General features: G+C 41.1%; 3 protein-coding genes across 3 annotated transcripts in view; all 3 read left to right on the top strand.

Moving 5' to 3' along the window:
- Positions 1 to 7,943, top strand: part of slco5a1b (solute carrier organic anion transporter family member 5A1b) — a 43,386-nt gene extending 35,443 nt beyond the window's left edge. The window contains exon 4 of the mRNA XM_034132098.1: positions 7,783 to 7,943. Coding sequence (XP_033987989.1) covers positions 7,783 to 7,787 — 5 coding nt within the window. The 3' untranslated portion in view covers positions 7,788 to 7,943. The remainder of the gene's footprint in view (positions 1 to 7,782) is intronic.
- LOC117483745 (tripartite motif-containing protein 16-like) lies at positions 457 to 2,244 on the top strand. Its single transcript, XM_034132095.1, has one exon. The coding sequence runs from the start codon at positions 484 to 486 to the stop codon at positions 2,143 to 2,145; it is 1,662 nt and encodes a 553-aa protein (XP_033987986.1). The 5' UTR covers positions 457 to 483; the 3' UTR covers positions 2,146 to 2,244.
- Positions 7,944 to 8,017: 74 nt separating the features above from the next.
- Positions 8,018 to 22,858, top strand: part of LOC117483744 (receptor-type tyrosine-protein phosphatase N2-like) — a 202,235-nt gene continuing 187,394 nt past the window's right edge. Inside the window, exons 1-4 of the mRNA XM_034132094.1 lie at positions 8,018 to 9,680; positions 17,738 to 17,852; positions 18,335 to 18,479; positions 21,133 to 21,454. Coding sequence (XP_033987985.1) covers positions 8,024 to 9,680; positions 17,738 to 17,852; positions 18,335 to 18,479; positions 21,133 to 21,454 — 2,239 coding nt within the window. The 5' untranslated portion in view covers positions 8,018 to 8,023. The remainder of the gene's footprint in view (positions 9,681 to 17,737; positions 17,853 to 18,334; positions 18,480 to 21,132; positions 21,455 to 22,858) is intronic.

Below are 22,858 nucleotides of genomic sequence, written 5' to 3'. Positions count from 1 at the left end.
AAGTCATGGCTGTATGAATGTAAAAGATGGTGTTTTAGTATATTAAACAGTCGCTGAATGAAGAACTGGACAAAGTTCTTCCAGCTGTGTGCAGGTAACTGTGCTAAGTTTTATTTCATCAACAAAGTTACTTGCAAGAAATGTGCAGAAAAGTGTTCAAGAAGTCAGGAAAATAGCCCTCAAGCACGTTGTTTTTTCTCAGTGGGATTGCCTCGTAGCCTCACTAACTTATTAGAAGGACTTTGGAACAGGGTAATAGTCCTTTGCCACGTTGCCACTATAAAAACCCTGATAACTTATCCGCCGTCTTCCTGCTCTCAAACAGAGTTTTTTCCATGTGCCCTCCCCTTGACAATGTGCTGATTGGTGTAATAGAAATGTGGTGACAAGAGCTGATAAGCCTCATTCAGGGCATATAAACTCAGGCTTGTTTCTGTTGTGAGGAAAGTGAGACTTTCAGGCATTTGCTCTTAGTGTGGTACAATGGCGCAGCAAGGATTTCAGCTAGTCCATGAAACAGGTTGCGGTTGCTGTTCGATTTGTCTTGATTCACTGAAGGATCCGGTGACTATCCCCTGTGGACACAGCTACTGCATGAAATGTATTAAAAGCTTCTGGGACAAAGACGATGAGAAGGAAGTCTACAGCTGCCCTCAGTGTAGAAAGAGCTTCACACCGAGGCCTCTCCTGGTGAAAAGTATCATGTTAGCAGATTTAGTGGAGGAGCTGAAGAAGACTGGACTTGAAGAAGCTCCTGCTGATCACTGCTATGCTGGAGCTGAAGATGTGGCCTGTGATGTCTGCACTGGGAGAAAACTGAGAGCCTGTAAGTCCTGTCTGCAGTGTTTGGCCTCTTATTGTGACAAACACCTCCAGCCTCATCATGACGCAGCTACGTTTAAAAAACACAAGCTGGTGGAGCCCTCCAAGAAACTCCAGGAGAACATCTGCTCTCGTCACGACGAGGTGATGAAGATGTTCTGCCGCACTGATCAGCAGTGTATCTGTTATCTCTGCTCTATGGACGAACATAAAGGCCACGACACAGTGTCAGCTGCAGCAGAGAAGACTGAGAGGCAGAGAGAGCTGGAGGGTAGTCGACAAAACATCCAGCAGAGAATCCAGGACAGAGAGAAGGAGGTGAAGCTGCTTCAGCAGGAGGTGGATGACGTCAATGGCTCTGCTGATAAAGCAGTGGAGGACAGTGAGAAGATGTTCACTGAGCTGATCCGTCTCATGGAGAAAAGAAGCTCAGATGTGAAGCAGCAGGTCAGATCCCAGCAGAAGAGTGAAGTGCGTCGAGTCAAAGAGCTTCAGGAGAAGCTGGAGCAGGAGATGGCTGAGCTGAAGAGGAGAGACACTGAGTTGAAGATGATCTCTCACACAGAGGATCACAACCAGTTCCTACAAAATTACTCCTCGCTCTCACAGCTCAGTGAATCCACAGAATTACCCAAAATCCGTCCTCTGCAGTACTTTGGCGACGTGGCGACAGCTGTGTCAGAAGTCCGAGATAAACTACAGGAAGTTCTGATGGAGAAATGGTCAAATATTTTACAGACAGTCACTGAAGTGGAAACTTTACTTTCACATCAACTGACGACCAGAGAGGATTTCTTACGGTATGCATGTCATATAACGCTGGATCCAAAGACGGCACACCCCTGGATGATATTGTCTGAGGGGAACCGTAAAGTAACCAATATGGAAGTCTCAGTTTCTAAAAAACACGCCGGATTCAATCACACTTATCAGGTCCTGAGTAAAGAGAGTCTGACTGGACGTTGTTACTGGGAGGTGAAGTGGGATGCATACATCATCATAGCTGTTGCATACAAGGATGGGAGCAATTCAGGGCCCTTTCATGAATTTGCATTTGGATATAATGACAAGTCCTGGGGGTTAGACAGTCGCTGGGAATACGTTGGTGTCATACAAAACAAAAAATACACTCGGATTTCAGGTGTATCCTCCCTCAGAGTAGGAGTGTATCTGGATCATAAGGCTGGTATTCTGTCCTTTTACGACGTGGTTGAAACCATGAAACTCCTTCATACTGTGCAGACCACTTTCACTCAGCCGCTCTACGCTGGAATTGCTCTTAGATTACCAAAAGGAGACAATGCCACGGTGTGTCAGTTGTAGTAGACAGGATGTTTTTAGGTGGCATTTCTGATTTTGATTTTCAGATTTGTTCCATCTTTATTAGAGCCGTCAGCGTTAACGCTCACAATTAATCTGGAAACCGCTGTGATCTCATAATGACTTGATATTGCTGCTCATATTGTTTCTGTAAAAGTATCAGTGCTGTCCCATGTTAATATTAATGTAAATCATTGCAGTGTTTTTAGTGCTATCTTAATCAATAAGTAGGAAGAGGCATATTCTTTTGATTTATGGTGTCAACATGTACGAGCAAATGATGAACGAATGTACTTTTTGAGAGGATCTGACAAATTGATTCCTGGAGGAAGTTTAGACATATAAATAAAACGATTTCTACGATTAAACAAAGCTTGTCTTTTGTAATCATATTAAAACCGCTGCAATATAACAACAATAGAAAACTCTCAAGAGTGAGATTTCTTTCTACTCTTTAAAGTAGAGACACTACATACTGTACTGATATACACCTGAACATCAGCAGGAGAGGACTATTTAAAGTACAGACACTACATACTGATATACACCTGAACATCATCAGGAGAGGACTCTTTAAAGTAGAGACACTAAATACTGACATTTACCTGAAAATGAGCAGAATTCTGCCCCTTTAAGTTATCATGAAAACTGTGTCAGGATTTATCCATTGTTTTTATTTTATTTTTCTATCTCAAAGACAAGTGAAAAGGCAAAAAATGATTACTAATCCAAATTATTATGTTCTATTTGTAATCCTCTTATTCAACCTGGTTCCCCTGCACCCAGTATCATGATTGTAATCTGGATCCAAAGTTTAGTGGGTGTGAACAAGTTTCCCAACAACCTTGTAAATGTTTTATTGCACTTAGTTATAAAACCATAGCTTATTGCCAGTGTTGGAAGAAGTACTCAGATCCTTTAATTAAATAAAAGTACAAGTATTATGGTTCTAAAATAAATAATTACAAGTAAAGGACCTGATTTAAAAGAATTTACTTAAAGCTCCCATGTCATGCTTTTCCGGTTATTACCCGTCCCCTTGTGTGTTATGAAGGTTTTTATGCATGTAAACGGTGTGCAGAGTCAAAACCCTCAAAGTACACCCTGTAGCGAGTAAAACTCTAACACAGAAAATACCTCCCCAAAACGCCTCGTTGGAGATACGTCACTGCCCATTTGATTCTTCCGGGTACCGCCTGATGTCATGCAGTACCCGGAACGAAATGGACCAATCCCGAAGAGCTATGGCCACACCCAGCGGCGCTGGCCGCACCCTCTGCCAGCCTAACATTTACTGTTGGAAGCTCTGGTTCAGTTCACAATCGATCCAGTCATGCCACTGCCAAGGACCTGTTTCCTGAAATGTGAGGAGAAATCTGAGCTGTTTGTCCTACCGACGGAAGAACCACGACAAAGTCAGTGGTTGAAATGTCTTTTTAACACTGTTCCTTCAGAGGTTCGAAGAACCGGCATTTCACAGACGAAAGCTTCCAAAACATTGCCCAGTTTGAGGCCGGATATGCACAGCATTTGAAACTGAAGGACGATGCTATTCCTAGTTTGTTTGGACCGTTTGGAGCAGGGGAAGATTCTGGTACACAACCTGTACGTTTGCATTGTTATTTGTGTATTTATCAAACAAGGTATCTACCACGACTGTTTAAATGTGTAAACATGTTTCGGACTGCTAAGCCAGTGCTAACTGTGCTAACTAAGTTGCTAGCGTTTCCATATCAACTCTAATATCAGCAGATGGCCTTACATACATGTATCTCATAGCAGGAGAATGTCTGCATTCACACACCAAATACTCATAGACAGTATACTCCGGGCGAACGTAGCAGACTACCCTAATAAGATTGCAATTATAAACATGTTATTGCTAGCCTAATATGAACCACTAGCTTTTGTTCATAGTAGTTTTATTACACATTATAGTTGCCGTTCCTCGGAGCTAACGTTCATATTAACTCGGAGAAAATCCCCTCTCTTTGCCCGCTCACAGACCCCCAAAGGACTGATAGCATGTATAGCTAACGAGGCTAGCTACACATGCTAGCGGGAAACATTGTATGACCGAACGTAGCAGACTACCCGTATAAGATTGCAATTATAAACACGTTATTGCTAGCCTAATATGAACCACTAGCTTTTGTTCATAGTAGTTTTATTACTCTACATTATAGTTGCCGTTCCTCCGAGCTAACGTTCATATCGTGTTAGCTACCAAGGTAAACAAAGCTAGGTTAGCATATTAGCTGGCAAGCTGTTCATTAGATTGATTAGATAGATCCACACTCCTACCACAACTACTACTAACGAATCTAAAACAACTAAGTTTCTCTAATATTTTGTGATTTGCATTTGATTTCGTCCAGCCAGATCCTGCCGGACAATACATGACGGAACTACCACACTGATGCATCGTCCTAAAAAGCCCCGGCTGCTATAGGCAAGATGCCGACAACGGGGAGTAATTGACGATATACCGTGTATTTTTGTATATTTACGTTCATTTTGTACATTTCTAAAAATAAAGTTTAATGGAAATACTTAGTAGGCCTATCCTTTCTTCCCTGAATTATTTGCTCCTATAACCAGGGGTGCACATAACTTTTTTAGTGAGTTACTCAGATGAGTACCAAGAGACAGCGTTTGGTACTCACCCCACACGAAGCGTGGTCCTCCTCAGTGTCTCCTTCACTGTCCTCAATTTACACTTCTTGCATGCTAGATGATGAAGATGATGAAGATGCACCTCCCTGTCTCTTTTTAAGCCTCCGATTTGCTTTCTCCAAAACTTGTTGCCAAAACTGTGAAGTCCTTGCATTTCCTGAGGCCAAGTTGAAGGATCAAATACTAAGAAATGATCACATGACTTGAAGTCATATCTGATTTCAAATGTGGGAAGTAACAAAGCACACTTATTTACTCAAGTACAATTTTGAGATACTTGTAGTTGACTTGAGTATTTCTATTTTATGCTACTTTGTACTTCTACTTTTACTCCACTACATGTATTTAATACCTTTAGTTACTTTACAGATGTGGATGAATGATGTGAAATCTAATCAAGTGTTAAATCAGACTTTAGTTCCACCTGGAGTAAATTCACAAGCTACCCTGCAGTATACAAAGTCATTCAAACTAGCTGCTCCTTTACCAGCTTTGAGAACACTTTCATGATCAATCATTATAAAACATATCATATATATTATTCTGAAATGGACCAATCTGCACAATGAATACTTTTACTGTTGCTACTTTCACTATATTTTGATAATACTTTTCTAATTTTACTTGAGTAACATTTTGAATGCAGGACTTTTACTGTAACTGAGTATTCCTACACAAGATCTGAGTACTTCTTCCACCTCTGTCTGATTTCAAACTCTTCCATAACACCCTGAGTAAGTTTGCAGCTGTGTGTTTCACTCCACTTTGGTGTAAATAAAACTGCAGCAGCTTGACCACAGAGCGTGAACGTTGTGATCAGATGATTTTGCGCAGTTCTCCAGTGTGTGCGCGGGGCACAGAATGTGCACAGGGGAGTCTCCCACCGCAGCCAGTTGGCGGACTTTTGGCACAATTCTGTTGTTTATACCGACGTTAACCCTGTCTGTGCACACGGCGACCAACTCTGTCGTCCAGTGATCTAAGCCTCTGCCTCCTGGAAAGCTTCACAGGTCCGTCGGTTATGTCCTGCGCGGCTCACCCAGCTCCAGTTCAATCAGTCATAGAAAGATTTTTTGCAGGGAGCGAAACGGCAATGTAGCTGCTTAATGTCTTTGGGTTTTTTGACATGCCTAGTAGTTTACTCCATTGAGTGTTGACAAGAAACACGTGTAGACGAAATATGTGTTTTGTTTTGATGTTTTGAGGTACGCAAAGGCGCGTAGTGACACAAGTGACGTTACGCAATTCAGATTTGTGCCGCGCATGCGTACCTGCGTACCAGTTATGTGCACCCCTGCCTATAACATATCATTCATATATAGCAAACCATGATTTGATTTCTCATCAAACAGTAGTAGTTTATAACAGGTAAAAATAACTTACTCTTTGTTATGACCGGCTCGTAGGCCACAACGGAAAGACAAGGAGACATACACAAGTTTACAAAACCACGGCACATTTATTGTGGTAAATGCAGAGATAGGTGGTCGAGGGGAGAGGATCGCTGAGCCGCTTTGGAGAGAGAGAGGGGCCGCCGTGTGACTCCGGGCAGCTGGCTAGCACCTCGGCTCCGGCCAGGTGTCCGTGATCGCGCTGATTAGCCTCTTCAGCTCCACCCCATCGTAAGACAAAGGCCCTGGGGCCGTCACACTCTTCTATAACAACAGTTGTAGGTACAGTTCGGTTAGTTAGCGTATAAAATATACGGCTGTACCGACGCCATTATAAGACTGATGTTCCGCTGAGAGCAGCCGGAAAAAGCACTGTTAGACATGGGCGGAGCCTCTCTGGTGGTTGACTAATCAGAACAGAGTGGCCGAGCTGACCAATCGGAGCACACTAGGCTCACAGGGAGGGGGGGACAAGAGCTCCAACGAGTCGTTTAGTGGAGAGAGTGAATACTGCTGAATACACATACTTGACACAGTTTGGAAAATTGCACAGTATAAATCTATTTTAGTATACCTCAACAATGTAATTATGATCAGTGGAAATGGCCATGACATGGGCCCTTTAAGGGAAAGTACAAAGTATTACCATCAAAATATACTTATAGTTTAAGAAGTAAAAATACTCATTCTGCACATTGGTAGTACAAAAGTACCATCAGGTATATCACTCGATATGCAGAATGGATGTTTTCAAAGTATTTTATTATTATTTATTTATTTTTCGAAGGTATAGCCTGTTGAGATGTAGCATCTCATTCTCAAGAGTGTCCTAAAACATAAATATACAAATTATAAAACACACAGACAGTTGTATAACATTACATATACTACAGTACATATACAAAAATACAGACACATGATGGTTATTATATTATCCAGTTATTTATACATGTAAGAACATTTAGTCTTTGGTCAAATTGGACAACATTTGCATACTGTGTGGATTGGTAGTAAAGTTTTTCCTGATACCCTATCATCATGTCATGTGTTTATGCACAAAGTAAAATCAATGTACTGGAGGAACAATAGTACATATCTGCTTCTGAAATGTAGTGGACTGTAAGTATAAAGTAGCATTAAATGGAAATACTCAGGTAAAGTATAAATATGTTGATAAACTACCGAGCTACAATACTTGAGTAAATGTACTTTGCAACTCTGCTTATCGCACAACAGCCTGACTGGAAAGATAAGATAAGATACAATGGTATATATTTAGAAATAGCTGTGACGCAGTTGCAATATAAGTGGGAACAAATATTCATGCATATTTTAACTAAAACAACATAGATCTTTGCACTGTCTCCTGCAAAGGATGTTCAAATGACATGTAGAAGAAGATCTATTACAACTACAGCCTATATGCTGTAGTTGTAGTAGATCTTCCAAGCATGACTGGACAAAGTGCTTGCTGCTGTGTTAAGTTCAATTTCCTTAATTTACTTGCACAAATCTCTCATTAAGTCAGCGAGAGATCCTCATTGTGTCTCATTGTGACCTTGTGTTTTCACAGTTTGATCAGCCTGAAAACTCTCACATTTACTGAAGGAAGCAGTGAGAGTGGACCTTGGAACGGATTGTCTATCTACACACACTCCCCCCTTATCAATTGCGTCATACTTCCTGATGGGTGTAACCAGTGCATGAGCTGACAGGCCCTATTCACTGCAAAATCACATGATCAGATCACACTCACACTAGTTTCAGCCCTCAGGAAGTGAAACTCAAGACACTCGCTGTCACTGAGAGGTGAAATGGCGCAGAAAGGAGTTCAGCTGGACCGGGAAACTTTCTCTTGTTCGATCTGTCTGGATCTACTGAAGGGTCCGGTGACGACTTCCTGTGGACACAGTTACTGCATGGACTGTATTAAAACCCACTGGGATAAAGAGGATGAGAAGGAAGTCTACAGCTGCCCTCAGTGTAGAAAGAGCTTCACACCAAGGCCTGTCCTGCTGAAAAACACCATGTTGGCAGATTTAGTGGAGGAGCTGAAGAAGACTGTGCTTGAAGAAGCTCCTGCTGATCACTGCTATGCTGGAGCTGAAGATGTGGCCTGTGATGTCTGCACTGGGAGAAAACTGAGAGCCTGTAAGTCCTGTCTGCAGTGTTTGATCTCTTATTGTGACAAACACCTCCAGCCTCATTATGAATTGCCTGCCTTTAAAAAACACAAGCTGGTGGAGCCCTCCAAGAAGCTCCAGGAGAACATCTGCTCTCGTCACGACGAGGTGATGAAGATGTTCTGCCGCACTGATCAGCAGTGTATCTGTTATCTCTGCTCTGTGGACGAACACAAAGGCCACGACACAGTGTCAGCTGCAGCAGAAAGGACTGAGAGGCAGAAAGAGATCAAGGTGAGACGACAAAACATCCAGCAGAGAATCCACAGCAGCAGGAAAGTTATGAAGCAGCTTCAGCAGGAGGTGGATGGCATCAATCGCTCTGCTAATAAAGATGTGAAGGACAGTGAGAAGATCTTCATCGAACTGATCCGCTTCATCCAGAAAAAAAGCTCTGATGTGAAGCAGAAGGTTAAATCTCAGCAGGAAAGTGAAGTGCGTCGAGTCAAAGAGTTTCAGAAGAAGCTGGAGCAGGAGATGGCTGAGCTGAAGAAGAAAGACTCTGAGCTGGAGCTACTTCAACAAACAGACGATTACACCCAGTTTCTACAAAAATTCTCCTCAGTCTCACCTCTCGGTGAATCCTCAGAGTTACCCAGCCCTAAAATCCGTCCTCTGCAGTACTTTGAGGACGTGACAACAGCTGTGTCAGAAGTCCGAGATAAACTGCAGGAAGTTCTGATGGAGAAGTGGCCGAAGATTTTACGGACAGTCACTGAAGTGGATGCTTTTCTGTCGCAACAACTGAGGACCAGAGAGGAGTTCTTACTGTATGCAAGTCAAATCACGCTGGATCCAAACTCATCAAACACTAGCATAATGTTGTTTTCTGAGAGGTACCGCAAAGTAACAACAACTCCTTTATTGGAAATGTTTTTGCCATCCCGAGACAGATTCAACGGTTTACATCAGGTCCTGAGTAGAGAGAGTCTGACTGGACGTTGTTACTTCGAGGTGGAGTATGATGCACTATTAACAGTAGCTGTAGCATACAAGGATATGAAAAGACATAATACCTCTAAAGACTGTGCATTTGGGTACAACAAGAAGTCTTGGGCGTTATATTGTCATTCTAAATTTGAATTCAGACATGACGATATCCACACGCCAATCTCGGTTAAGTCGTCTTACAAAGTGGGAGTGTTCCTGGATCATAAGGCTGGAGTTCTGTCGTTTTACGACGTGGGGGAAACCATGAAGTTCATCCACAAAGTGCAGACCACTTTCACTCAGCCGCTCTACGCTGGTCTCGCCCTTCACTTTTCCAACGGAGACAACGCCACAGTGTGTGAGCTGAAGTAGGCAGGACTTCATAGGAACCATCATTGTAAATGGTCAATAAAAGAGGACATATTATCATTTTCAGGTGTATATCAGGGAGGCTGTGGCACAACTAGTGCGTTGGTGTTCGGATCAGGGGGGCACAGGTTCAAACCCCACTGCAGTCAGCATGTCGTTGTGTCCCTGGGCAAGACACTTCACCCCAAATTGCTCCTGTGGGGATTGCCCACAGTATTGAGTATGTAAGTCGCTTTGGATACAAGCGTCTAACAAGTAACATGTAATGTAAAAAAATGTAATGTAATATCAGTATGTAGTGTCTCTACTTTAAAGAGTCCTCTACTGCTGATGTTCAGGTGTATATCAGTATGTAGTGTCTCTACTTTAAAGAGTCCTCTCCTGCTGATGTTCAGGTGTATATCAGTATGTATTGTCTCTACTTTAAAGAGTCCTCTCCTGCTGATGTCCAGGTGTATATCAGTATGTAGTGTCTCTACTTTAAAGAGTCCTCTGATGTTCAGGTGTATATCAGTATGTAGTGTCTCTACTTTAAAGAGTCCTCTCCTGCTGATGTTCAGGTGTATATCAGTATGTAGTGTCTCTACTTTAAAGAGTCCTCTCCTGCTGATGTTCAGGTGTATATCAGTATTTTGTGTCTCTGCTTTAAAGAGTCCTCTCCTGCTGATGTCCAGGCGTATATCAGTATCTACTTTAAAGAGTCCTCTCCTGCTGATGTTCAGGTGTATATCAGTATGTAGTGTCTCTACTTTAAAGAGTCCTCTCCTGCTGATGTTCAGGTGTATATCAGTATGTAGTGTCTCTACTTTAAAGAGTCCTCTCCTGCTGATGTTCAGGTGTATATCAGTATGTAGTGTCTCTACTTTAAAGAGTCCTCTCCTGCTGATGTAGGAAAGGACGTGTAAAATGATATATGTGAATACTCTTTCAATCTTTTGAACTGTAATGCAATGCAGTGTAATTTATTGCTATATTATGGCGCGTTTCCACTACAGCCCGCAGCCCGGTTTAAGAGGGCTGTGACGTCAGCGGCCCGTCTTTGGTTGCGTTTCCACTTGGCCTAGTACCGGCCGGTGGGTCCTAATTCACAGTTTTTCTGGCCTCATAAAATCGCGGGTCTAGGGCCAGAGACAACGAGGCTGAGTCGGGCTGAGTATGCTAAACTAGAGAGAGCATCGCTGGCAAGGGGGCTACAACTACAACAAGATGGACATATTTGACCGTGATTTAATTGTAATACACGTTTCTAAATGATGCCGAAGTAACAACATACTGATACCGGTTAGTAAAAACCATGAATTAATGCTTTGTCAAGTCTGCAGACAGACGGCAGGCGAAAAACCTTTTAAAATGCGTGTGTTCTAAATGGAGATTGGCTAAGCTAACGCAGTATATGCTCCGACCGTCCACACTCACAACAACGGCCTATACAGACATAAATAAAGCAGCGACTGTATTCACCATGACACAGGCAGTCTGTGGTTTGTACTTGTTTAACTTTTGTCTAGTTTCTGAGCATATATGAGGAGCTGTGAGCTCTGAGTGCTAACAGCTAACGGCTGTGTTGTTTTCCTGGGGTTCTCTGAAGATCACGTCACGGCTCCGCCTACACTGCGTTACTATAGATACTGCCCCAGTTCCTAAACTGTAATGGAAATGCGCCATAAAGTGAGCCAGTCCTAACGAGGCCCAGCCATACCGAGCGGGGCCGAGCGAGGCCGTGTAGTGGAAACGCGCCATTAATCAATAAGGAATAAGATGGATTGATTTATTGTGTGGTTGTAGTAAACATGTAATCAGAAATGTATATAAATAAAAAGATGTGCAAGAAACAAACAAGGCGTGTCTTGGATATTCATGTCAGAAATCTAAAGGTGCACGAAAACAACAGCAGGAAACCTCCATTTGAAAAACAGCCTCAGTTTATTTTATTTAACCTTTTGAATTAAAATCTCAGTAATTAGTAAAATGCTCGATATCATTTCTTAAGGGTTGTTTTTGGTAGCTGTACTTTATCACTTCTGTTGCTCTCACAGCAATAATGCATTCATGACACAATCTAAAAATGTGTTTATAAAAGATTTAAGGGTAATCCAGGTTTATTTAAAATAATGTCCCTGTTTTTTAACCATTAAAAGTCCAAATTACATCTTAAATCGTTCACATTTCACCTTAAGTATCTTGTATTTTGATATGTTTTACTTTTGCGACACACTTTACCTACTTATGCACCGTTTACCAATTCTAAACCACTACAAACGTACAAAACCCCCGTAATCTATCCCACAAATTGCTGAATTAGAGGAATACAAGATGAGAGTTTTTCTGGAGAACTCGCCTTACAGAATTTTCAATAAAAAAAGTACAGAGACTGCATATAAAAGTCTATGATGCAATCATAACAAAAGCTGCATATTCAATATAAACAGCTCCATAATCACAGAGTGTGGTTCATAAAAACATGAACAGGTGGTGGTTTGCATATAATGTAGAAAAGTATGCACAGTAATGTCAGAGTGCATGGTGGTTAACACAGAAGCAACACCATTAGCCTTAGTGAGCATTGAGCGTGGAATAAATGTGAAATATTGTTCAAATTCTATTTAAATGTATATTTTTGTAACCTGTGTGGACATGATTTATGATCAGCTGATGTTTTGCTGGAGTAAGAAAGTCCCCTTTATTGTTCTGTACCACTAGAGGGAGGCAGTCACCTGTGAAACAGCTCATTGCTTTCATTTCACACACTTTCATCATGCAGGGACATCCACCCTGTCCCGCTCTAGAGTTTATCAACCTGCTTAAGAGAGGATCATGTCAAGAAGTACAACGCTTATTTTGTTAGGAGTTTCTCCCTCATGCATGTGTGAATGGAACACAGGGATTTCAGCCTTTGCAGACCATTGACATGCACAAAAACCTATAGAAAACACTACAGGAAAGGGGTAACCCCCTAAAAGCATAATACGGTACCCATCAAGATCTAGAAGCATTATCCTTCTGAACGCTATTTTCCTTCTACTTCCACTGATCGTTGGTGTTGGGGAAATATCTTCCTAGGCCCATAACTTTGTCCCAGTTTATCAGTTTTTGCTGTCAGTGTTTTGTCTTCCTATTCCTGCCTGTTGGCGTCAGCTGATAGAGGTTATAGTGCTTTATCTTGTTATGCACAATGTTGATTATTCTCTTAGAACGACCTAAATACATGGGTCTGGGGTAGAGATCTTAAGCACATGTCTTGTGAATTCTCCTGCCGAAGCTCCAAATAAACCATCAGTGTTTGCCATCAAAGTTCCAGCTATCCCCGTGCCTCTCTGAGTCTCCATTGCTTCAGAAGTTTCCATCACAGAGGGAACACTTTTTAGCCTTTGCAAAAAGTGCTGATTCTCTGGCTGTTACTTTAGATGAAAATAAGGAGCCCCTCCCCACGCCCCTCTGAGAGAGATTTGGTTAAAAAGAACACAATGGTGCTCTAGGAGGAGATTCAGGTGATAAGGGGGGGGGGGGGGGTTACCTTGGTTGGTGATTGGCTAATGGTTACACAAGCCAACACATCGTTATGACATCATAAAGTGGCCGAAATCTGATCAGCTCATTTTCAGACAGGTTTTTATATAAATGGATCAGGACAAAAAGAGAGAGAATCTTTGTTCCTGAAACGTGCAGAATCTCTTTACACAGAGGGGACACATGTTGATGTAGAAGAGACATGAAGAAATGGATTTTACATAATAGGTGACCTTTAAAGCCCAATAGGGCGTCTTTAAGATCTAGAAGCACTATCCTTCTGAGCGCTATCGGCCTCTTCCACACATCTCTGTGTTGGGTTTATTCTGTGGCTCTGGATATCCTGGGGCTTGGCATTTGTTAACCTGTGGTGTCAAATACCGTCTGTTCACCCGCCGCTAACATCCGATTGCTGCCATTACAGTCTCTGCTTCATCGCTCTGTGATGGGGAAAGCTTGGCCTGACTCACTGTGCAGCTGCTGGAGAGAGAAGCTTCTTGTTCCTGGTGGTTGGGGTCGTAATTTATTTCGCAGCGAGGCTAAAGAAGGTGAAGTGTACTCCAACAAATCGGGCTGATTTAATTAGTGCAGAAGAGTAGATGTGGCTACAGAAGTGTCTCATTCTGGAAATCAAACCTTTAAGGGACGAGAGTTGGACCGTTTTTTTGTGGCATCTCTGTATTTACCTTATCAAAACTTGACATTTTTTGTAAGGCAGATCAATTGATGTTCATGCTTTTGAAGTTAGTGTTTCCCCTCATACTAAAACAAGGCAGCTTTTTAAAAAGTTAAACCTCCTTAAGAGTAAAGTTAATACTCAAGAATAACTGCTGACAAAAGTGGCTAAAGTCTTCAACAATAGTTCCCTCAGGAGTTGGTAAAACAGTGATGGTTGGACCTGTGTTTATGTGACAGCGTAAACTTCGACTGAACTCAGAACTTCACTTCGCTTTGTTATTTATCTCCAGTTTCTCTCCTCTTGTCTCAGACTTTTAAACGCCTCCGGATAAGCTTCCACTTTTTACTCAAACTGAAACATTTTCAACACTTTTTGGTTGAATTCCTGCTCCTCCAGGCACATTTGCATCCTCTCCCTTTGCATGCAAGTCTCCACTTATAAAACTTGCTCTGCTTTCAGTCTGAACACACGTCAGGAGACTTGTTTATTCCTCGGTGGACGAATAATCTAAAGGTTATTATTGAGGTTTGACTATAAACTGTATGTACCTGGCTGGAAAATTGCGAAAATCTTTACATTATTTTCCTCTAATTTAAAGTGGACCTATCATGCTATATTTGAATAATATAGTGTAGGACCATACCTATATAAGGCATATTTATACTTTTTTTATTTCAAAATACCAAACAGATCATGCATTTTAGCCATGCCTCATTTTGCTCAATTTGACATTTTTTAGCTCTGTTTTAGCAAGGGCAGATTCAGTGAGAACAGCACCACCTACAGGCCTGGCATATGTACTACAGCGTCTCCAGCGCTTTCGAACGGCAATGGCCGTGGCTGTCTCCTCCTGATTGGTGGAGTTGGCCCAATAGCCGTAGCGCCACCGTCCTGACGTCAGGACAGTGTTCAAATCTGGATCAGTTTTTATCAGATCCGTTGCAGCCCCTTTTTTAGAGATTTGGGTATGGAGGAAAATAGAGAGGGTTGTGTTTTCTGACACTTGGTGAGTTCCCTGGAACACCGGGGACACATATTCATGTAGAAAAGACGTACAAAAGTGCATTTTGCATGATAGGTCCCCTTTAAGACAGTTTTGCCTATTTCAGATACTGAGAAACTACTTTTTAACGTGCGTTTTTATTGCATTTGTGTGCTTACTTACTAAAATACATAATTTGGCAACATTTGCATTTTCTATCATGAATGTTTTACACATTCATGATAGAAAATGCATGCAAAATTATGCATTTTTTATAAAAATGGGTTTAGTTTATCATCATTAACGTTGCAGTTCTTGCATGTCAAATTAACACATGCATACTTCTTACATTTAACGTACAGGACAACAGTCATAGTATTCGGTATTGGAGACATTATTATAAGTCTTAAAACAGATAGGAAAGCTACTGTTGAAATTTGGACTTGTTTCTATCGTTTTGAAGTTGTTTGAATCTTTGTCAAGTCGGTTTTTACTTCCTATCTTTGTGTGCTTTCCCGGCAGTCTTGATTCTCTGTTCTGGCGTTGTTAGTTTTACCTTCTGCTCATCAACGCTGCAACAGTCCTCTTTTTTCTTAAGTCATTATCCTTCTTGTCTTGTCATGCTTGGATTATGCCTTAAACTATGAAAGCGTTTTCTGTTTTAAGGTCCTTTAAACTTTAGCTACAGGCTCTACAGCTGACAGCAGTTTTGTTCTCCTTGTGTTTTAGAGTATGTCCTCCATTCTGGACCTTGTATCTGATGTATAGACTCTTCTTGCACTATGTCTATTTTTATTTGTTCAATGTCCTATATATATGTTGCACTGTTGGAGGAGCCTGTGACTTAAGTTTTTTATAGCCATATCTACACTGTAGCTAATGTGCAAATGACAATAAAGCCTTGAATTGAATTGTAGCATCACACCTGGATCTGCAGTCTGCATAACAAGAATCTTTCAGGAACATCTTCCCTCATCTGCCGGACGCCTCGGTTCGTGTTGTGCATTTTTGGCTCGTCCATAATTTCCGGTAACGTTTCGTTCCGCTAGCCCATCTGCTGCCGGTCCGTCTCCTCTGTTCGGCTGCCAGAAATCTGTGTTTGGATGCATGTTGAACACGAGAAACAGACGGGGAAGCCCAAGCTGCTCATCAAACACGTCCTTTTGTACTCTTGCTGAAATGCAGAAGAGGTGGATGAAAAAAAGAAATGCTTCGTCACTGATGCTGATACCCTTCATTTGCATAAGATGCTGAGATTCGGTAGTACCCAGATGAAAAGAGACACAGATGCCCAAATTGCTCATCAGTTTGTTTTGAGGAGAAGACAAGTATTTTTTGTCTGTGATAAATAATATGATAATTTACATCAAAGGATAGGGGATTTCACAAATGCAACCAACGATGTTTGTAACATTGGGTGTTCAAGAAGGAAACAATGCACGTTAATTAAAATGAGCATTAAAGTCCATCATGTAAGTGTGCCAGATTTAGCCATAGAAGCTCATTTCAGGCACTGCAGATGACACAAAGTGGAGCAAACGTTGAGTATTTTCCTTCAAACTGCATCTATATCTGCACAATTAATTGAAATCGCACTATGGTGCATTATCCAAATTGTACTTGGCAAGGCAACATCTGTGAAAACACCTGCATGAAGTATTGTGAAGAAGACCTTGTCTAAAAACGGTTATTCTACAAACTTAATACTACATATTTGTGTGGTACAGTGTCTAGTGTTGATGTTTTATTCCCTCAAATGTTGCAGCAGGAGAGAGAAATAATTTGTGCTGAGTCACTGAAACTCTCATCAGAGTCTCCTCCGCTAATGAGCGACCTGATGAGTTTTAGGAGGATAACGGCACGCTCAGCATTTTGAGTTCCTTCTTTCTCCGCCATACTTACTGCAACTCAGCCGGGTCAAACTCACTAAGCATCGCAGTGAAGATCCATGTTTCTGTCTGGGACCAGAAGAAATAATGCAGTTCCTCTGTGTTTGATGTGGTTCTTAAGGTTCTGTGTTTATGATGTAGTTCTTAAGGTTCTTAAGGTTCTGTGTTTGATGTGGTTCTTAAAGTACTTTGTTGACGATGTGGTTCTTAAGGTTCTGTGTTCATGATGTGGTTCTTAAGTTACTTTGTTGACGATGTGGTTCTTAAGGTACTTTGTTTATGATGTGGTTCTTAAGGTACTTTGTTGACAGTGTGGTTCTTACGGTACTTTGTTGACAGTGTGGTTGCTAAGGTACTTTGTTGACGGTGTGGTTCTTACGGTACTTTGTTGACAGTGTGGTTGCTAAGGTACTTTGTTGACGGTGTGGTTTTTACGGTACTTTGTTGACAGTGTGGTTGCTAAGGGACTTTGCTGACGGTGTGGTTCTTAAGGTACTTTGTTGACAGTGTGGTTGCTAAGGTACTTTGTTGACGGTGTGGTTCTTACGGTACTTTGTTGACAGTGTGGTTGCTAAGGTACTTTGTTGACGGTGTGGTTCTTACGGTACTTTGTTGACAGTGTGGTTGCTAAGGGACTTTGCTGACGGTGTGGTTCTTAAGGTACTTTGTTGACAGTGTGGTTGCTAAGGTACTTTGTTGACGGTGTGGTTCTTACGGTACTTTGTTGACAGTGTGGTTGCTAAGGTACTTTGGTGACGGTGTGGTTCTTACGGTACTTTGTTGACAGTGTGGTTGCTAAGGTACTTTGTTGACAGTGTGGTTCTTACGGTACTTTGTTGACAGTGTGGTTGTTAAGGTACTTTGTTGACGGTGTGGTTCCTAAAGTACTCTGTTTATGATATGGTTCTTGAGTTACTTTGTTTACGATGTGGTTCTTAAGGTTCTGTGTTTACTATGTGGTTTTTAAGGTTCTGTGTGTGTGTCTGCAGGTCTGACCTGGGGAGATGACACCACTCAGCAGGTTCTGTCTAAAGAGCTTTCCAAACTGAGGAGGGTTCCCTTCAGAACGCAGCAGAACGGAGCCGTCTACAACACAGACAGCAGGTAAAATATATATCCTTAGTAGATCTGAGCTTCAAAGATATGTGGACACCATTCAGTGTGTGAACAGGAAGTGACTGATTTGCTGCACAAAGCATGCTGGGATACCTTTGATGCAGACAAAGCTGGCTGTGTATCAAATTCAAACAGTGTCAATGTCAAGAGAGCCAATCAAAAGAGCTAAAATGTGTAGTTGATGATTTATCAATGTAAAAAAAACGAACAGAAACCGATTCATACAGTTGCCTTTTTGGTTAATAAACATCCTTGTGTGGAGCTGGTTATGAGAATATGATGGCAATATCTTTATAAAGCAATGAAAGAGCGCACACAAAGAATGGATAACTCTGAATGACTTTTCATGGTTTATTGCACTTATTGTAAGTGGCTCTGGATCAAAACCTCAGCTAAATATAATGCAATGTAATCTAAGCGTAATTAAATGGCTGTCCAGTAACAAAGTGATGCCCCCCTCCCCCCTTTAGACCTTCATCTGAAGCGATGGACCCGGCGGATCGGAGGGTGAAGCCGGTGCAGCTGGAGCTCAGCAGGAACCTGCAGACGTACCTCCAACGCCTCGGACTTATCCCCAAAACATCCTCTTCCTCCAGCCTGAGCTCACAGGGCAAGGTGAGTCTCTTCTGGGTCTCTGATGTACTTTTATTCAATCATTCTGTTATGGGTTTTTGGGTTGAGGGAGTTTATAAATTCCCATTGCAATACATTAATAGTGTTTCACATCTTTGGCTTGACCAGATGACTGCACGGCTTTCTCACATTCACTTGAGTGAAACATTAAACATTTCTACTTGCAGTTATTAAACACTTTTTGCTTGCTGGATGCTGGATAATTCAGTGCCATGATTAAGGCAGCTCTATAGAAATTGTTGGGGGATTGCATTGGAAAAAACTTAGTGAAAAAACTCATATAAATTGCGTTAAATACAAAAATCTGCAGGTATGATAAAACTAGTGGTATAAATAATAATCAACATTTTTTGGAGGCGCCTTTCATGACACCAACAACACCATTAATATAATATATAATACAATGTATGTCAACATGTGAACTAAACTACAGCATTACACATGTTATGGCATTTACATTCTCTGCAGTAGCTCTAACAAATTGTGTATATTTAAAAAGAACGTTATAATAATATACCTGGTTAAAAATAATCGTGGGCAATGTAAACAAGACTGTTTCAAATAAATCCAGTGTATTATATAATGAATTTGCTAAATATAGACACATTGATTTGGTCCTATAATGCTAGTAGATTAAATACAGGGATATAATGAAGTATTTTTCCATTTAGTCTTATACTGCAAGTGACACCACAGCCTAGTAAAATGTAATTGCCATAATGTTGTTGTTCTGCCACTATAAAATAATTAAAGTTTTCCAGTGAATTAATCTCCTAATAAATCGTTTTTTAAAGATTTGACGGCGGAAGAGCAGGTGGGAAGTTTGTTTTAACGCCTTCATGTCCCCCGCCCTCTACTCACTGCCACCTGCCTAACACACACACGTGTATATAGTACACACTCCGTTATATAAACTCTCACACACACCCACACACACACACACACACACACACACACACACACACACACACACACACACACACACACACACACACACACACACACACACACACACACACACACACACACACTCCTTCACAGCAGGGTACCGGTGTCATCCCTCCTTGTCTCTCCGCTCTCTTCTTATCCTCCTGAACTGATGGTTTCTCGCAGCACGATCGTTATGAGGGAGATAAAACCAGCAGAGTTCAGCAGTTCAACGCTCTAATTAATAACTCTCCCCGTGTGTGTCCCCCTTTTTTGAACTTGTGGCCCTTTTCTATGCAGGTTCATGTGTTTGAGCAAATGGAGCAGAGCTGAATGATTTCTGGTGGACATGAGGGGAATATAGGCTGAACGATGAATCAGAATGTCATCTAATTTGTAATATCTACATGTGCAATGTTTGGCAAAGGAATAATGTATATTGTATATATCGCATTTCATTTTCTTCAAAATCATGCAGCTCTTTAATAAAGTCCCCGAACCCTAAGATATAGAACAATAACGATCCCGACCATTTTAAATAGTTGCCTCACATAAACACATCATAAAGAAGTTTGACTGTGAGGAACTTCACCGTTTATGATGTTTTTGTTATAATCTCTCTGTGCTCCCAGGTGGGCGTTAATGGAACCGCAGTGACTCTGCTTTTGTTCAGCTGATGGATCCGTTAATATGATGGCATAATTGCATTTAATAACTTGTTTTTCACCCAAAAAATAGGCCTTATTTTCATGTCAATAATTACTTTGTGCAGATGTTGGATTAAAGTGGTTCATGATGAAGCTAAATGTGGCGAATGCTTTAAAATGCTCTCACTGTATTTAAATCCAAACTACATTTACACACACGCACGCACGCACGCACGCACACGCACACACACACACACACACACACACACACACACACACACACACACACACACATATACCATGTATGCATCACTTCAGGGGACATTACATTGACTTACATGCATTTCCAGGAGACTTATCCTAACCTTAATAACAATAACCAACACATGCCTAACCCTTACCCTAACCCTAACCACGTCTTCACCCTAAAATTAATGATTCCATTATGTCCCCATAAGGGGGGCGAGTCCCCACACGTGACTGTGTAAACAGATTTAGGTCCCCACAAGGATGGTAATGCTAGGCCACACACACACACACACACACACACACACACACACACACACACACACACACACACACACACACACACACACACACACACACACACACACACACTGATAATAAGTAATAAGTGCATCGCAAGATAGTGTTTTTGATTCAATTTAACAATGTAAAAAGTTACCTTTTTTGTGGTGTTTTTATAAGATGTTTTGGGTTTTTAATGCTTTTATTTTAGATGCAATTCACATTAAACCACTTGTCCACCCACAAAAATGCAAAGATTGTAATGTTTTATACACAGCTACAGTGTAGTTGTAGTAATGCAATGGACATCTTGGGTCGCATGTTCCTCAAACAATGCAATATAAATATAAACAAGACATAACTTAATAATAAGAATAGTGCAAGCTCAGGACTTAAGCAGTCTCATGGCCTGTGGGATACATTTAGATCAGTGTCACATAAATCAGGAAATATCAAACTGTCTGTTATTGTTTGGGTGCTTATCGGCTTTTAAAATGTACTTTATGTCACACATGTTTTCTCGTTTCTTCCAGAGTGATCGTTTCCAGTCAGGCGTCGCTGCAGACTACTATCGCTCCAAGCCTCAGAAGTCCTCCAGCTTTTCCTCCTCTTCCTCTTCCTCGTTCTCACCAGTGCAGAAGCAGCAGAGGCCTCCACCCGATGGAGACTCCCTGCGGGGCGCCCTGAGGCAATATCTGTCCCTGCAGAGCGGGCGGGGAGACCCCAAACTGAGGCCCTTTTACAGCAACGGGATAGAAAACACCGGCCTGGAAACAGAGGGTCCGAAATCCAGACTGATGAAGCTGGGGAAAACTCAGGGGGCTTCAGTCAAAGAGCCTCTGACGCCTGTGGATGGTGCGTGATGGAGAAGTTTGATTTATTATTATTTTTATGTTAATTAATTTGAATGTTTTAATTGTCTTTTTTTGTATCTTATTTTATTTTGTTTTATTTCTATTTGTTTTCCACACACTATCTTGTCTCCTCGTTTTGCTGTAACTCCATCATATACAATGTTTGTTTGTTTTTAATTTGTAAATCCCACTGAGACAAACGTGTTTTGTGATATTGGGCTATACAAATAGTTCGATTTGATTTGATACTGTTTGAAAAATATCACTCGTCACCAGCTTGAGCTACAATCTCAGGATCCATGTATCTGTGATCCTCTCCAGAATGGAAGTAGTCATCACATACAGAGCATCAACTAGTTCCTGAACAGTGTCCTTCACATGCTGATATCCAAGAGAGGGAGTTACACAGTCACAAGATGGAGGAATACCGGTTATTGTAGGTAATCATACATCCTGTCAAGGAAAAAATACTGAGTTTGTTCTGAAAATGTTGGCTTTTTTCAGAAAATCTCAAAATTCTGACTTTTTCTCAAAGTTCTGACTTTTTCTCAAAACTGCAAAGTTCTGACTTTTTCTGAATACTTAAAAATGTCAGACATCCTGTCATGTAAAAAAATACTGAGTTTTTCCTCGAAATGTTAGCTTTTTTCAGAAAATCTAAAAAAATATGACTTTTTCTCAAAATTCAGATTTTTTCTCAAAATTATCACTTTTTCTCAAAATCTAAAAATTCAGACTTTTTCTGAATACTTAAAAAATGTAATAATCACTGGTCCCCGACTTGAGCTTCAATCTTCAAAATCAAAAAATGTAGACTTTTTTGCAAAATCAAACAATTAGGACTTTTTCCGCTAAATCAAAAAATTAGGTATTTTTCGCTAAATCTAACAATTATTACTTTCTTCAATCTCAGGATCCATGTATTTGTGATCCTCTCCAGAATGGAAGTAGTCATCACATACAGAGCATCAACTAGTTCCTGAACAGTGTCCTTCACATGCTGATATCCAAGAGAGGGAGTTACACAGTCACAAGATGGAGGAATAGAAAGCAGTATTCAATGTTTACTTCAGATTAGCTCCACGTCAGAAATGATCATGCTTGTCATATGTCTATCTCCATAGAGGCTGAATCATCATGTTAATCACATAGCTATCATATGCCTCAAACAGTCCTGATGCTCTTCTAGGTAATCATACATCCTGTCATGGAGAAGTGCACCTCGATTAATTTGAAATGTGTTATTATTTTCTAAGATGTAGAGCTCTCAGGCACACTTTGATCTTTTAGCCGCTTTACTTTCAGTGCTTTTAACTCTGATCATTTTTAGGCTGTAGTTTGTGGCCTTGTTTTATTGAGTTCTACCAGATATGCATTCTCGGCTTGCCTGTATTTGATTAGTTGA

Source organism: Trematomus bernacchii, unplaced genomic scaffold (genome assembly GCF_902827165.1).
Source record: "Trematomus bernacchii unplaced genomic scaffold, fTreBer1.1, whole genome shotgun sequence".
In the NCBI taxonomy this organism is placed as follows: Eukaryota; Metazoa; Chordata; class Actinopteri; order Perciformes; family Nototheniidae; genus Trematomus; species Trematomus bernacchii.
Note: the sequence above shows the minus strand (reverse complement) of the source record. Positions and strands in the feature narration are given on the sequence as shown.